This window comes from Apodemus sylvaticus, chromosome 12 (genome assembly GCF_947179515.1).
Source record: "Apodemus sylvaticus chromosome 12, mApoSyl1.1, whole genome shotgun sequence".
NCBI classification, from domain to species: Eukaryota; Metazoa; Chordata; class Mammalia; order Rodentia; family Muridae; genus Apodemus; species Apodemus sylvaticus.
In genome coordinates, this window is record NC_067483.1 from 73945186 (window position 1) to 73961226 (window position 16041).

Sequence of the window (16041 nt, forward strand, 5' to 3'; positions counted from 1 at the left end):
ATTATATCTTAAAACTTTGTTCAAACTTATGCATGCATCTGCAAAATCAGATTCAAAATAATGCCTATGAAATTCCAAGTCACTCCATTACTGCCTTAGGCCTACAACATTAGAGCGCCTGTGAACTGTGTGACTACTCATCCTCCTAGTAAGCACTCCAGAAACTGGGGTTGCAAAGCTTCCCAAGTCAGCCCATTTGATCACAGAAACTCCAGTCATTAGAATCATCTTCCAGACTCAGAGCAGAACTCTATTTCTCTAGAATATTTTCTTATAAACCCTAGTTTTGTCTTCTTAGACCACCCAGAATTAGTACATTTCTTTTTGTGACAATTCCCAAATGTTTGAAATGCCAATGCTGAATTCTCTTCTCTTGGTGAAAATCTGAAGTAAAAATGGGAATAGGTAAAATGTGTATCTTTGAGGAGTTCTCTCAGCAATGTGGGATGAAGAAGTATTATTTATTGTTAGGGGGACGGGGAGGAAGAAGGAGAAGGAGAAGGAGGAGGAGGAGGAGGAGGAGGAGGAGGAAGAGGAAGAAGAAGAAGAAGAAGAAGAAGTAGAAGAAGAAGAAGAAGAAGAACAAGAACAAGAACAAGAACAAGAACAAGAACAAGAACAACAAGAAGAAGGACTTTCATCAAAGCTTTGTTCTACATCTAAGAGCAAGTTCTTCTTCACTCAATATTTGGTTTGATGTTGACCCAGGTCACATGTCAAAGGTCCAAGGCAGAAGCCAGTTATTTATTGTGACCGAGTAAATGAGGAGAGCCTGAACTGAGTACTCTTAGTTTATTTTTTCCTCAGCACACTGTAGCTGGTGGCAGTTTACCTAGACTGGGGTAGATTTATAGGGTCAATTGCTACAGCTCAGTAAAATGATTCTTTGTAAAAGGTACACATGACTTAAAGATTACAGCCTTGAAATCCTTAACTGATGACAGTAATAATGAAAAACAGGTAAGAAGAAAGTCTGAGCTGACACTTCTGTGATACTTAGTATGAAATCAAGAACAGAATGCTATGTAAACAGAACTTGAAGATCTCTTGTATAGTCCTTTCTCCACACCACTGTATGCCAGGCACCTGAAATTCTACCAGCCATTTGAAGTGAGTTTGAGGTTTCACCAAAGGAAAACACTGCTGCTGCTGAGGCACAAAAGCCAAATCCATGGAGCTTTCTTTTTTACTTGCAAGGAGACTCTACTAGAGTTAGGGCCTTTATAACCTTGGGGCAGGACATAGTGAGTGCCATTCTTTTCAGGAACTTCCTAAGCCTTGCAAGTTTTATTGTCTTCCGTGTTATGTGTTATGAGCTTTGCTTTGAAGCACTCCCTTCCCACCTTTGTTCAGGAAGGAAATTCAGTTTCCAGGAAATAGTTTCACAACTAGCTACACAACAGGAGGGCTAATGTGCTGTGGTGGCCCAGTGAAGTCTGTAAAGTTGATACTTTACAGACAGAGGCGGACAAAAGAAATGTCTCCTGGGAATAATGGAACTCTCTGTAAATTTAGAAGCAGCAATCTCACCTGGCAATTTGCTATATTCTCTTACTTCCTAGCTATTTAAGATGGGCCTGTAGTTCTCAAGTAGCAGTTTGCCCTGACTTCCTCCTTTTCTCTCTTCACCGGGATTCCTATGGCCTGGCTGATAATCCGGTCTTTGAAGTCGATTCACTAACCGCCAAACTCTCTTTTAAGAATTGCAATGCTTTGCCTCATAGTTGTTTACATAATTACAACCTTCCAACCACATGCAGGTTTTTATGGCTGTGCATATGTGTATGAGGATGGCTCTGGCACTCTGGTACTGAAAGCATTGATTAAGTCAAGAAGTTTTGTTTTACAAGGTAGAAGGCTAAATGTTAGTTAGATAAGGATTTCTCACAAGAACTTGTTAAGACCCAGGTGATATAAGAAACTTCAAATTCTTTGAAAGTTTACTGTAAACTATGAGTGACTCTGTATTCTAATCAGGAAGTTTGATGGCATCTGTAAATTGATCTTCTGTATCTGTTACTTGAGAAGCTTTGCACCTAATTGATTTTGCATTTCCTCATACCAAATGGCTATGATAATTGTGCCTGCCTCACTGGCTACATCTTTTGAAATGGTAATACCAACTCTTCCTGTATAAAAATCTTTGCCTTAGAGCTCCAAAATACATTCAGATTCAAACCGCCTTTGTGTGTGTGTGGTTTGTTCTGTCTGTCATCTCAGCCGGACCCGTGCCTTCCTGGACCAGAGGATCCTGGTTATCCCACAGCAGACCCACAGTCTGTAACACTAATGCTTGATGGAGAACTGTTTCCCAGTGAATGGTCTCCTGTAGTCTTAATGTTCTGGAGCATTAAGACCAAGGCTGTCACAGAAGATATGTTTACTACAGTATATGGTCATTGCTTAGAAGAGTCTCCCATGGAAACCTCTTCCTCATTTTAGTACATAAATCATTATGAAAAATATGTTTTTTAATTAATTTTTTATTTTGAAATTCTCAAGTTTACAAAAGGGTCAAAAGATTACTGCTATGAACAGTTGACAACTTTTAACCAGAATCACAATATGTGGAAATTCTGTCTCTACCATTTTCCTTTGGTGTCTCTTGCTCTTTCCCTGTCAGTCTCTCACCTATAGATAAACTTCAACATATACTGCAAATAAAATGTCTACATTATGCTACTTAACTCCAACTTTTGCCTACCTCTTAGAAATAAGAAGATTTTGCTGCATAAATATAATGCTAGTATACCACACAGTATCATCATTAATTAAATAAGACCATGTATATATTAAAATCGCCTCATTTATGTTAGAATTGTCACTTAGTGTTCAGATATTTTCATTGATCATTATAGCATTTCAGTCTCCTTTATTTAGAATGGAGCTAAGAATTCCTGGGAATGTTGTTTTCTTCTCATTTTCTCAGGTGGTTCCTTCATTCATGCTAAACATTCTGGCAGCAGCATGCATATCAGCTCCTAGTGCATCATATCCAGAGCTGCAGTGTGTCATGTCAACTGGTAGCACTTTTACAAATGGTGCTGTTTGATTAAGTAGTAAGTTGATGAATGTCACATCTTTCTATTGATAAATCTTTCTCAAGCAGCGCCCAGTGGCTGGCACTGGCTTAGAATCCCAACATGTGGTAGTAAAAGGCAAGAACATGAGGTCATCCCAGACAGCTTGCACACTTTCTGTCTCTCTGAGATTATAATAAACCAAATTCATTCCACTTTTAATTATTCTTCATGGTCATGTTACATACAAACTTCTCAAATTATTTCAAATTATGTTTGGAGTAAAATGGTAATAAACATACCCTTTCAATCTTTTCTTATAAAGTCATTGTTGGAGTAATTCTGTGTGCATTTGAAAATCAAGTTGTAAAACTTGCATAATAAATGTTTCTCCTTATATTTAACTGATCCAAAGATATCCAGTTTAATTAATAATAGTTTACTCTCAAGTTGCATAACTATCTATGTCAGTCAATATGAGGTTAGTGACTTGTGATATGCATGATAACTAATATGGAAATAAAGAAGAAAACGACAACACAAACACTTTTGATCCAGAACATGTGAGAGAGGTGAGACTGTTTGACCACCCGGGTTCTCAGGGGTTTGAGAATCCTTTCTCTCTGAGTGAGGATGGCTGCCCGAGCCCCTGCCCATTTCCCCGGCCCCTGTAGACGGTACTGGTAAGCGGTGCAAGGACCACAGAAAACTTCCTTAGCCAGCTTTGTATCCCAGAAGAGGAGAGAGAGCAGGTTAGGTTTGACACCTAACTCAGAAGCAATTTCATCCATGTAGTCAACGAATGTTACTATGCGAGAGACTTTGCGACTTTTCTTAGAGCTGGAGTGGGGACAGAAACACAACAAGGGTCAGATTTCAGTACTGTTGTCCCCAAGTTTCTAGTACATTTTGCTTTTATTTGCTTCTTTGCTGTTTTACATGTGTCAGATCTTAATTTAATATATTTTCTTCAACTCCCTTAGTCACACTATGGTCTCTTAACACAAGATGTAAATCTCTGAGGCTTTTAAAGTTCCCACAAACCCAGAAGAATGACTGGAATATATGAAAAAGAATGACATCTTATATCTGGATTTCCCTTATAGACACAGAATCCAGTTCCATTATATGAATTAAATTACTAAGGAGTATATAAGTTGCAATGTATGAGACTCCATTGCTTACTTCCAAACTACATAAACTTATTACTTACTTCCAAACTACATAAACTATCTGCTCTATTCTTCCTTTCGATATTCCTAGATAATCATGTTACTATTTTTTTTGTAATTTTCAAATACTTGAGAATTAAAAGCCCACCTGCAAGCAGGCCCAGTGGTACCTACTTGTAGTCCCACTACACAGGAGGCCAAGGAAAGAGAATCACAATAAGTTCAAGGTCAGCCTGAGCTATGCAATGAGTTCAAAGCTAGCTTAGGGTATGAAATGAGGCCCTATCTCAAAACTAAAGAATACCAAACAATTATCCCTGGGTAAAAGAAACACAAATAAAAGTGCCTCAGTTTAAAAAAATAAAAATAAAACTTTTCACAATGTTGAGAGGAGATCAATTTGTACCATTAACATAAACATAATAAAAAGTGAATAAAAGTAGCCAAGTAAGTTAGAAATAAATGTAATAAGGCCAAGTAACACAGTACTAAAGCATTTATTACCAAATTCATGGCTGCAGGGGAAGAATGGTCATCATTGATCTTACCCAGCTGTGAACCTTAGTTAGTGGCAATACCAACGTGCCAGACAAGCCTTGTCCACTGGTACCACAGCAACAAGACTGGTATGGGAGCAACCAACCACCCTCTGATTGGTTCTGAGGCCTGCTCCACAGGAGGAAATGCATGCCTCATCCTATAAACCCAGTCATAACTCCACAAGTGAAGGGTTTCAAGGCCATAGGAGAGACTTTACTGTATTGTAGTTGAATTTGTGTGACTCCAAAGTGCCTTCTTGATATTTGTGTTTACTCTCTTAGACAAATACTGTTACTCTCAGCCTTAACTGACAGTTTCTCTTTGCAGTGGGTGATGGTAAGTTCATGACTCACAGGTCTGAGAACAAGCAATGGCTAAGCGCTCAAGCTAAAGCAGAGCATCTATATTCCCCGCCTTTAAGGCTTAGGGAGGATCCAGAAGATAAACCAGATCAACCCGAAGAGGAAGAGAAGGGCCGTGGGTGCTATTTTCTGGGTATGATGCACCCTTCCTTGTTCTGTTTTTAAATTTTTAAATGATTATCCAGGGTTACCTAAGAGAACTTTCGTGCAAGTATATGATGTATTTTGAGCGTATGACTGCTGACCTCCCTACCCTTCCTTTCTCACCCCATCATTCCCTTTAATTACACAGATTGTTTTGTTCCTATTTCCATGTCACCAGCACATATGATTGTATGTATCTGTACTGCCTGGGACCAACAAATGACAGAAAAATACAACACTTTTTATTTATATCTATATCTTTGTAAGTGGTATACCTTATTCTTGTTTAGGACTAAAGGCTCCATTGTAAACACAATACATATTTTCACTCTGTTCCCCTGGACACTTACATTTTTTCTCTAACCTAGCTACTGTGACTAGGGATTGCAGTACATGCTAATGCACCTTGACTCTGTGATGTGCTGGCCTGAAGTCTTTTGGGTAAATACTGAGAAGTAGTATATCTGGTAGGTACAGGTTTAGTTTTTTTTTAACCTCTGTTCTTATTTCCACAGTGAGTTTACATTCTACTCATCATGTAGACTTGGTGTTTGTGGTTATTTAACACATCGTGTCAGATTTAGGTTCCACAATCAGACCCATGTGAAAAATGTCATCATGATATCACTGAACTAAAAGTATCATGTTAGGGCTCATCTAGGTGCAAACTATATAAAAAGCAAAATCAAATATCCTCCCCCCCACCCCCGAACATGTTTTCATTTACTTTAAGAGAAAAATTAGGCTCCTTACTCTTTGGTCTGTGTTTGATTCTTTCTGTTGATGTCGGCCATCATGGCTTTCCTTGAAGGCAATGTTTTTAGTCCTGAGAAAACAATATATAAACATTGGAGGGTTGACAGAGAACCAAGGAACTCACATAATCAAAAACAATGGTTTCAAAATAGAATGGAATCATCAGATCTCTATAATAATCAAAGCCTCATGTTTAAAAAATTCCAAGGGAAGAGAATTTCTTTTACACTATCATGCCTAGGATGCCACTTAGCTTTCCTTTAAGATAAAAAAATGTTTCAACTTCTCTTAGTTTAAATGTACACTCAGCATCCCTGGATACCATGAATGACTTTAAGGTGTTTTTGTAGTCTTCCAAAGACTGAACCCAAACTGGGACCTGACTCCAAGTTTCATGTATCTGAACATTGCCAATCCTTGAGCTTACATTCCAGATGCATTTTGTTCTGTCTTTTGAGTTAGAAACATCTCCTAGTTTTCATTGTGTTTTCTGAAAATATACACTGATGGAAAAGACCCCTGAACTGTGATAACTACATTTTGAAAGGAGAGCAAGTAATTGCAGACAGAAATTCTGTATGTATGAATATGTCATGGACAAAGAAGATACAATGAACAGAACATTAAATTATGCTAGAGAGACAAGACAAAGAGTAACAGACATGATCCTTATAGACTGTGTGCCTTGTTGCTTCACCAGGTGTCACATGGTATTAGTATCTGCAAAAGTATGACCTACACACAAGTATCCTCAGATGTTTCAAAATACAGTTTCAAACACGAGCATGCAAAACATGAAAGGAACAGAACTGAAGAACTGAAAGTTTACATAGCAGTTTAAATTACTACTGTACATGTATACATACATTGTGAAACATCAACTATTCTTCTACAAATATACCAAATGAAAAGGTACAGACTCAATGAAATACATGTGTGTTCTTGTCCATGCATCACTGTTCATAATAATTCTAAGTGGCCATTAATATAAAATAAGTTGTATGTATACATATGCACACATATATGTGTGTGATTGACTGTAAAAGGAGGATTTATTTGATGAATTGTATTAAGAAGAAGAAACCAGACACTATACAGTGCATAATCTCCAAGCACGCCTCCCTCAATTCCTTCAGATTACTGTGTTCTACTACCCCTCTAACTATATTTTTACTTGTGTTATGAGACCATAGGTTCCCATTTATCTTCCTTGTGCACACTTCATTTTGCCCAAGCCTTTCTCCACCCTCTTGTTTCCTCCCCCACATCTTTCCACTATCTGCTTAAACTGTCCTGCCCCTGTTATTCACATAATCTATGATTCCATTTGCACAAATGAAAAAAGATTAAAGCTGCCTGAAAGTTTCAGAAATGAGCATTGTTTTCTTTGGTGATAGTGAAGAAAGGTGAGGCTGGAAATGCATGAAGAAGGTGTTTCTGAATTTTAGTTATTTCATTTGTTTTAAATCTGCTTTGTAGTTGAATAAGTTGTATGTGTATTTGATTTGTGAAAATTGTTCAATGTGTGATGTATGTGCTTCTGTATGTGTACATTATACTAAAGTCGTTCTTTGGATAAATTTGCTTTACCAAAAGTCAATTTGATATGAAGAGAAGACACAATTTCATTGTAAGAAATTGTGTAACTAAGTTCTCATATGGTCATTGTCATATTATCCATTTGATGGAAGCCAGAAAAGAAACATAATTAACAAACAAGAAATAAGAAATACAGAAAACAGAAACAGAGCTGTGTTGTGAATAAGCATCAAATGGATTCACCTGAAACGTCAGAAAATAAATGGCATAAAAGAAGTTGCAGGAGCCACTATTTCCACTTCTCCATGGATAAATATGCAAATGTCACTTAGGGAATTACCACATCAATGGTTTTATGTCTCAGAATGCTGAGGCCTTAGCAAGGACATCCATCACAGTGTGTCAACCTCTGAGGAGGAAGAATCTTGACTACTCATTAAATAAAATACAGAAAACTTGGTCAAGATTGCTTGAGGCCTTGCTGTAAGGTGAGGGCTGTATGTGATTCAATCTCAGACACTGCCAGGCAAGTCCCTCCAAAAGTGACCTTGATTTCATTCTACTAGCAAATTTGTTTTGTTTAGAAGCATCACTTTGGGTGCTTATTTGGGAAAAAAATTGAAAATATGAACCACAAACTTGGAGCTGGTTACTACATTTCTGAAATGTGTCCCAGGCGGTTCATCTCTTGTTTCTTTTCCTACTTTGGACCATTTCTGTGTCCATAAAATCTCACCCTAAGTTAGTTTTCTGCTGAAAAGAAACAGATAGACAGTTACATTAAAATATACCCTCGTTATGATTTTCTTGGTTTTAAAATTTTTGCAATTTGTGCTTTGATTTTTAATAGAATTCTCTTAAAAATGAAGTATCAACGTTCAGAGGAACCCAAGGTAGTTTATTTTTAGTGGTGAAATTTCAGACAATTTATTAGAATGAATGAAGGAAATCCACAGAATAGTAGACCTCTGTGTTACTTTTAAATCACAGAGAATTTGGAACATACTATATTCATGGAAAGACAAGTACATACCTGTGAACACACGCACAACCCATCGGCTCTGGAGCTCAGATGTGGGTATGATGGCTCCTATTGGCTGGATGAGTCCAATGAAGGCGAGAGTTGGCTTCTCTAGCTCAGGAGGGAAGACATATTTAAACATGGAGTACTGGCTGTCTAGGACCCCTGAGTCATCACTCAAGAAAGGGAATGACAATGTATAGCCTGTGGCGAAGATGACAGCGTCTATGTTCTCCTCAGTTCCATCCTCAAAGATAGCCGATGTTGATGTGAACGCTTTAACATTTGGTTTTATCTTCACTTTCCCAATAATGATGCGATGTGGCAGATCATCACTGAGGACTGTTCGCTGGTCAAGAATCCTGTGCATCAAGAGATGAGTATACAACTTCTTAATAAAAATGTAGTAGCATAGGCAAAAGCTATGGAGAATGTTGCAAGGCTTTAAAAAATTTTATTCTGTTTTTCAGCATCCTCAGAAGGCAATATAGATCATTAGTAAAGAAATGGTTGTCTAATTCAGAACTGAACTGTGATACTTTTTCAGTCTCTTATCCGTTGAGAAACCTTAGACAAGCCATGAAACATACGTATTTATTTACTCATTTATGTGTTTGTGTACCCATTAAGCATGCTACAGTGCATGTGTCAAGGTCAGGGAGTAACTTGTGGGAGTCAGTTCTCTTTTTCCATCATGTGGATTCTAGGGATCAAATTCTGGTCATCAGGGTTGGGAGCAGGTACCCTTACCCACTGAGCCATCTCTCCAGCCATCTCTCCATAGGATTTGAAAATTTAATATGGTGAATTACCTAGGATTAAAAGGAAATGGGACTAAGAGCAGATATATGGGCGATACCTAGTCTTACATGTCTTATGGAGGGAAGAAGAAGAAGCTGAAGAAGAAGAAGAAGAAGAAGAAGAAGAAGAAGAAGAAGAAGAAGAAGAAGAAGAAGAAGAAGAAGAAGAAGAGGAGGAGGAGGAGGAGGAGGAGGAGGAGGAGGAGGAGGAGGAGGGGGGGGGAAAGAGGGAAGAAGGGAAGGGGAGGGGGTGAAGGGTGAAAGAGCGGAGGGGGTGAAGGGAGAAGGAGCATGAGGAAGAGAAAGAGAAGATGCAGACACAGATGAAGAAGCAGCAGAGGAAACGTGCCCACAGTCTTAAGAAACAGAGAAAGCAGACCTGGGCTGAGAGGCTGAGGCAGGGTCTGAGAGCTGGCTGGTGTGGAATGAGGTGAAAGCAAGAAAGCTAAGGATTTTCAAGTACAGAATGAGTTTTGGAAAGATGCCTATAAGCATCGCAATTTTCAGTGGTAAGGGCTATCATGACTGGGTCTGGGAGTCACGCAAATGGGATAGGACACAGAGTCAGTGCAGGTGATGAGGTTGAAGGGCTTGAGGTTGTTGTGTATGGCTAATGCATTGTCTTGGTTGATGGTGTGTTTGAAAGTAGGGCAGGCAATCAGAGTTCTTAATTTAGGGAGTGAACATGCAGTAGTTCACAGAATATGGTAACAAAGCAGGAGAGTGTGGCATAGTGACTCGTATAAATTTCAAATAAGTTGAAGTTTTAACATTTCCACTTCTCCAGCTGCACAACTCTTACACTTCAGTGAAGTGGCTCTCAATCTGTGGGTTACAACCTCCTTCCCAGGGGTGACATATCAGATATCCTGCATACCAGATACTTACATTAAGATTCATAACAGTAGCAAAATTACAGTTATGTTGTAGCAATGAAGATAATTTTATGGTTGAGAGTCACCCACCGTAACATGGGCAACTGTTACAGCATTAGGAAAGTTGAGGAACATTACATTAGTAGGATCACAGAGAACCTTCAGTAGGAAGGACCCAATTTGGATATTCCCCATTAAAACAAGTGCTATGAAAAATTAATGGAATTGCTCCTCCCAGTCATGTACTTACAGCTTACATATTTAATTGACTTAATTAGTCTGGTTACTCAAAAGTATTGTCTGCTTCAAAGTCCTAACTTTACCTGTGCTGAGGCAGCAGCCCGTAATTGGCATGGTTAAACCTTGTATTTAACTTGTTCTCCAGCTGTCTGTTGATCAGGTATCTGGGGCAGACCTTTTGGACTGTTCTGTTATAACGAGTGAAGAGTGTGGCGTCCATGGGATTCCCATGATCCCAAACCCGATTCCATATCCATGCCCCTTGTCTTGTGCTGAGGAAAACCTTCAAGAGAAGAGTGGTTAATCAGATCCCCAGAGGTTTTTGTTGTTGTTGTTGTTGTTTGGGTTTTTTTTTTTTTGTTTTTTTTTGGGGGGGGGTGCATTTGGTTTTTAAGTTCTCAAGGAAATGGAATTAACTTCCAACATTGCCTTGTTCCCCTAACCATCTTCTTTTCCCTGCCTCTAATTGAGTTTCAGTGGGAAAGGAAACACCTAATCCTGTAGAGACCTGATGTCCCAGGTGAGGGAGATGTGTGTGTGTGTGTGTGTGTGTGTGTGTGTGTGTGTATGTGTGTGTGTGTGCGTGCGTGCGTGCTGGGGGTAGGTGTGTGTGTTAGGGGTAGGTATGTGAGGCTGGAGCTGGGGAATAGGGGTGGTGATGGGGGAGATGGGAGTGGGGATAGGGGAGTACCCTATCAGAGGAAAAAGGGAAGGGGATGGGGTGAAGACCTCTTGGAGGGAGGACTGGGAAGGGGCAACGTTTGGAATATAAATAAGTAAAACAAATTTTAAAAAGAATAAAATATATAAAGACCAACAAAAACAACGTAAAAGATCCCCTTACTGGAAGTTATGTCAGTTAACTTAATGTTTGTCCTGGACCTGCTTACTTGCCTAGTGTTGTTTGCTTCAGCTGTACTAGATGTCTGGTGTGTCTGAGGTCCCAAAATATAGGGAAACCCCACGACAACACCATAGGTTGTTACATTGAGTGTTAGAAGCTAGTATTCAGATTCCATGTGAGCTCTTTCAGTTGAAAATGTCCAAGAGATGGAGAATCACATGAATAAAATGCTTGGGATCAAAACAAAACTGGGGTACAGAAATCTACAGTGGAATTTACTCACTTTTACAACTGGAAAAAACACTAACAAAATGTTTGCAATGCAAAAAAACCCCAAATATATATTTCGATAAGTATTTTGGTCTATATTGTTATTGATGTCATAATCACTAGTGTGATGTTGTTGTCACAGATTAGTGACTCATGTATCTCAGAATCATGGCATGGTTAATTTAATTTCCAGAAATTGCTCAGTATTGGAAATCTTGTGTCTTTTCTATGAAGTAGGAATCGAAAGTTAATTTTGAATGTCCTTCCATGCTCTTTAGGAATCAGCAACAGTCCCTGCAGAGGAAAGATTGTTTCTCCTTCCCTTTTTATTTGTTCACAGTCTTTGGGAAAATATGGGATCTTTCCTTCACACAAATATATATATTTTAAATACTCAGGTTTGTGTATGTTGATTGCTCTTTAAACTTCATCTCCAATATGAAAACAGTGTCTTCTGTAAAATTCACTTCGTTTTGAGATTTCTCATTCATTTGAGATTTTGAGATTTATCTATCTGTAATTAATTTCAAGTTTTCTGACTCTTGTCGCATTGCCACTTCCCCTACTCCAGTGAATTATGGGCTGGGAGTATTGTTACTTTGGAATTCTGTATTCTCTTATTCATATATAGTCAGTAGCAAAAACATGCCCTTGCAATCCAAATGGGAACATGCCTGCTAAAGTCAGAGGAAGTCTAGACTCAAAGCCTCTGCAGGTATTGAGGTTATATACCCAAGAGCAAAATCAGGATATGACACCAAACCTGTTCAGCGACCCTGCTGATCTCGCCTGCCACATCTGCTCCAGAATTCCCAAGGCCAATCACGACCACTCTCTTCCCCACGAAATTGCCTGGATCCTTGTACTCCCAGCTGTGGAGACAGCTGCCTTGAAACTTGCTGATTCCTGTGAAGAAGGAAGAATCAACCCTCTCAAGTTGCAGGAGAAGTGGAAAACACCGCTTGATTAATTTCATTCCTAAACTTGAAGTTCATGTAATTTTACTCTCTTCTTTGCACTTGGACATTATGCCACTATGACAGAATGTCGTCCTTCAGGGAACAAAGCATTCAACAACAGTGGTTATACTGCTAGGACCAAAAGCAGAGCAGAGTTTGTTTTAAAAGTAGTTGATAAAAATATACCCTTTTAAAATTTACTCAGTATGCTAAATCTTTGTCACTTTTGAGTGACACTGTATTTTTCTAATTTTCTACTTGGAAACATGAGACTGTTTCTTTACTTATTATAATTCTTTGGAAAGCAACAAGTTTGTAAAGATCCTTAGCAATGTATTGGTGTTATTCATAAGCCACTGAATGCCACACACATATGCAGTTTTGAAGTCCCAGGAGCCCAAAAGCACCGAGAAGGATAATAGTTTTAAGTCTGTATTTTGCTTAACCCGGGATAATCTGAGATGCTAATATACAGTTATTGTAAAGCTGTTGGTGAGATTCTTTGAGTGCGCCTATTGTGTTTTCAAAGTGCAGTATATATGTTACAAGGGAACCATCTTAACTCTGTGTCCTTCACCTATGAACTACTCCTAAGCGACATCTGGCCAGTGGCTACTCACGGCTCTCTAACACATAAGCATGGGATAGTGGAAGTTTCAAGGCATTCCAGAAAAGTTACATTTCAAAAATCATAATTTTCATAAATTATAAAATTGCATGATGCATAATTTGTCATTCAGGGAGTGTTCCAAGGACTCCTAAAACATCTCCACAAATCCTACTACAGTTGTTTGATTCAGCCTTTCTCAGCATTATCTCTGAAATGGACTATTTAAAGTCTTTAATCCTGATGCTTCTGATTCAGTCATCTTCCCCTATCAGTTAATGTTCCATACTCCTGCAGGACGGATTATATACTTGTTTCTTCTCCTGTATTTATATGCATACATGTGCACGTGCACACACACACACACACACACACACACACACACACACACAGAAATGCTTTTCCATTAACTCTTACATGCTCCTCCCATCCTTGACACTCCAAATGTGAGCCAATCCCTGAGCTCTCTCCAGGATCGCCCATCTACTGGCTTCTCCCCACTGCTTCCTCCTCCATGAAAGTCTCTCTCAGACCTTGTTTGTCTGAGGAACTCTGGTTTTCAGTTCTGTCTTTACCTCTGTGGCTAAATGTCCCCTGACTGTTCTGTGAACTTACAACGCCCCCCCCCCTTGTATCTCCTCTATATAAACACCATTGTTCAATGCCTGATAGGAGGGGCATTAAGATATTTAGAGTCTTAAGATTGTTCTCACACACACATTAGAGAGATACCTTCAAAGTCTTGTAAAGGAAAGTACTTCTCAGTGTAGTAACCACTGCAAACCATTATCCCATCAAAAATGTAGGTTTTCTGTGTCTCCTCGGACTCTACCACCACATCCCATTGACCAGAAGATGAAAAGTCAGGGCGCTTCTTTATACTGCACACCTTTGTCTAGGAAAGAAAGAAAGAAGCCTGAGTCCTAGAGAATTGTTATCCTCCCCCCAGCCCATAGAATTCTATGTTTAAGTATCTCTACACATGGCTCCTTCGTGGTTAAGAGTCATGTGCATGTAAAGTTCCTAAAACAATCACTTCTCAAATGTCACAGCTCATTAGAGTGCAAAATGCATTGGTTTTCTTTTCTAGGACCTATGTATTTTTACTTTACAAAGTGAACCAAAGATTAGAATTTAGCTTCCAGCTGGGACAGTACTTATATGGTGGGCAGATAAGACAAACATATCTTGGCAAATCGTGAGCATGGGGGCAGATGGGAAATCAGGTTGAAACTGTGCCCAGCTGGCTCTGTGTGTGGACTTTGCCTTGACCAATGTGCAGGTGGTGGGCGGGGCTTCACTCCTTACCTGGAACTGGATGTGTTTCATGAGCCCGAAGTGTCTGGCATACATCCTGAGATACTCCATCATTTTGGAGTTGTGCATGTAGTTGGGGAAATGATCAGGGATGGGGTAGTCGCTGAAGGCTGTCATCTCCTTGGATGTATTGCAGGTTAAGGATTTGTATATCCCAGGATTTCCACTTGTTGATATCTCCTAAAGGAAATAAATCAACACTTGGCTTCAGGAATGTGATAAAGAATCAGAACTGAGGTGTTTGGTATACTTTTTTTTTTGAAAAGTCATGATTTTATTTTCAGATTTTGTGATAGTATTCAGCAAGATGAGGTCATTAGACTAATTTACTGGGGGGGGGGGGCTTTGATAATTTTACACCATGAAAGAGATAGCAAGTTCCAAGAATGCACATAACACAAACTGAGAAAAAAGAAGAAAAATAACACAAAGAAGATTTGACAAGAAACTACTAATGGGTAAAATCTGTCTCACAACTGAGGGGATTTCACTTAAGAGAATGTAATAGATAGTAAAATGCTTATATGATTTGGGCCTAAAATATATTAATATATAAAGGAATAATAATGACAAGATAAAAGTGATGAATTAATAAGAACTGCTCTTAATGATCTTATATCATGCTTGGATGTGATCAAGACACATCCACGTTAAGACTCCCCTTCACCCTTCTAACGCCTTGTGAGAAAGGGCCTCTCCTTTAAGTTACTACACATGACTCTGTAAGCAAGCACACCTTTCTTGGTAGAGACATGTTTTTCCAGTAACTAATAAACAACACGAAAGAACATATAGAGTGATTTACAATACAAATGAAAATACTGCAACTAATAACAGGTTAGAGAGAGAATAGTGTTTGCCTGCTCTTTGAGTTTCAGAACTCTTAGGCAAAAATTGGATATCAATATCCTAAATGTTATATGTGGGGTTGTGAGGTACACAAAGCTGAATAGGATTGTGCATGTCCCACAAGAAATTTCAAATTTACTGAAAGATTTATCACTAATTTCGAAAGTACACTTAAGGGGCAATTTGTGTTATCAGAGTTTTATTTCTGAGTTGAATAGAGACAAATCCCATACACACTGATAATGTCATATTTTGAAAATATTTATAAAATTACCTCATATTTCCACAGTCCTCCGATGTCACTCCTCTTTTCAAAACACGTAGGTTCTAGTCCCTCCTCCAGACAGCACTTAATGGCGCCAAGTCCGCTGACCCCTGCACCAATCACGGCAACTCTTTTCACCCCCATGGTTTCTTGAATTAAAAAGAATTATTTCAGTATGGTTTTGAGCAACAATGCTACAGTTTATCACTGTGTTTGTGTCCAACCCCCTTCATTTCAGCATTGACATATTCCAAGGTCACATCTTTAACGGCTTTTATTATACCTTATATTATCTTTCATATATATTCTATTTTAATTATATATTATATAACTCTTTTTCTCCATTTCAGAACACTGTGCACCCACATATTCAAACAACAGATGGAACATTTTCTTAAAAATGTACATTTCTTACTGAACATACAGAGATTTTTTTCTCTTGTAATTATTCCTTAAACAAC

General features: G+C 38.7%; 1 protein-coding gene across 1 annotated transcript; it reads right to left on the reverse strand.

Moving 5' to 3' along the window:
* Positions 1–3502: 3502 nt before the first annotated feature.
* LOC127697656 (flavin-containing monooxygenase 5-like) lies at positions 3503–15724 on the reverse strand. The gene is made up of 8 exons (XM_052200937.1): positions 15590–15724; positions 14458–14646; positions 13882–14044; positions 12347–12489; positions 10553–10752; positions 8567–8916; positions 5992–6064; positions 3503–3860 (listed from the first exon to the last, which is right to left on the reverse strand). Exons 1-8 carry the CDS (start codon positions 15722–15724, stop codon positions 3503–3505), a joined length of 1611 nt encoding a protein of 536 aa, XP_052056897.1.
* Between the last annotated feature and the right edge of the window lie 317 nt (positions 15725–16041).

Bases quoted from the DNA above. Each gene is read 5' to 3' on its own strand.
- LOC127697656 (XM_052200937.1), bottom strand. From the start codon at position 15,724: ATGGGGGTGAAAAGAGTTGCCGTGATTGGTGCAGGGGTCAGCGGACTT. The intron at 14,045-14,457 runs GTAAGGAGTGAA...TTTCTTTCCTAG, and splicing joins TGAAACACATCCAGTTCCAG to ACAAAGGTGTGCAGTATAAA. The intron at 6,065-8,566 runs GTATGTACTTGT...TTGTTTTCTCAG, and splicing joins GGTTGTGCGTGTGTTCACAG to GACTAAAAACATTGCCTTCA.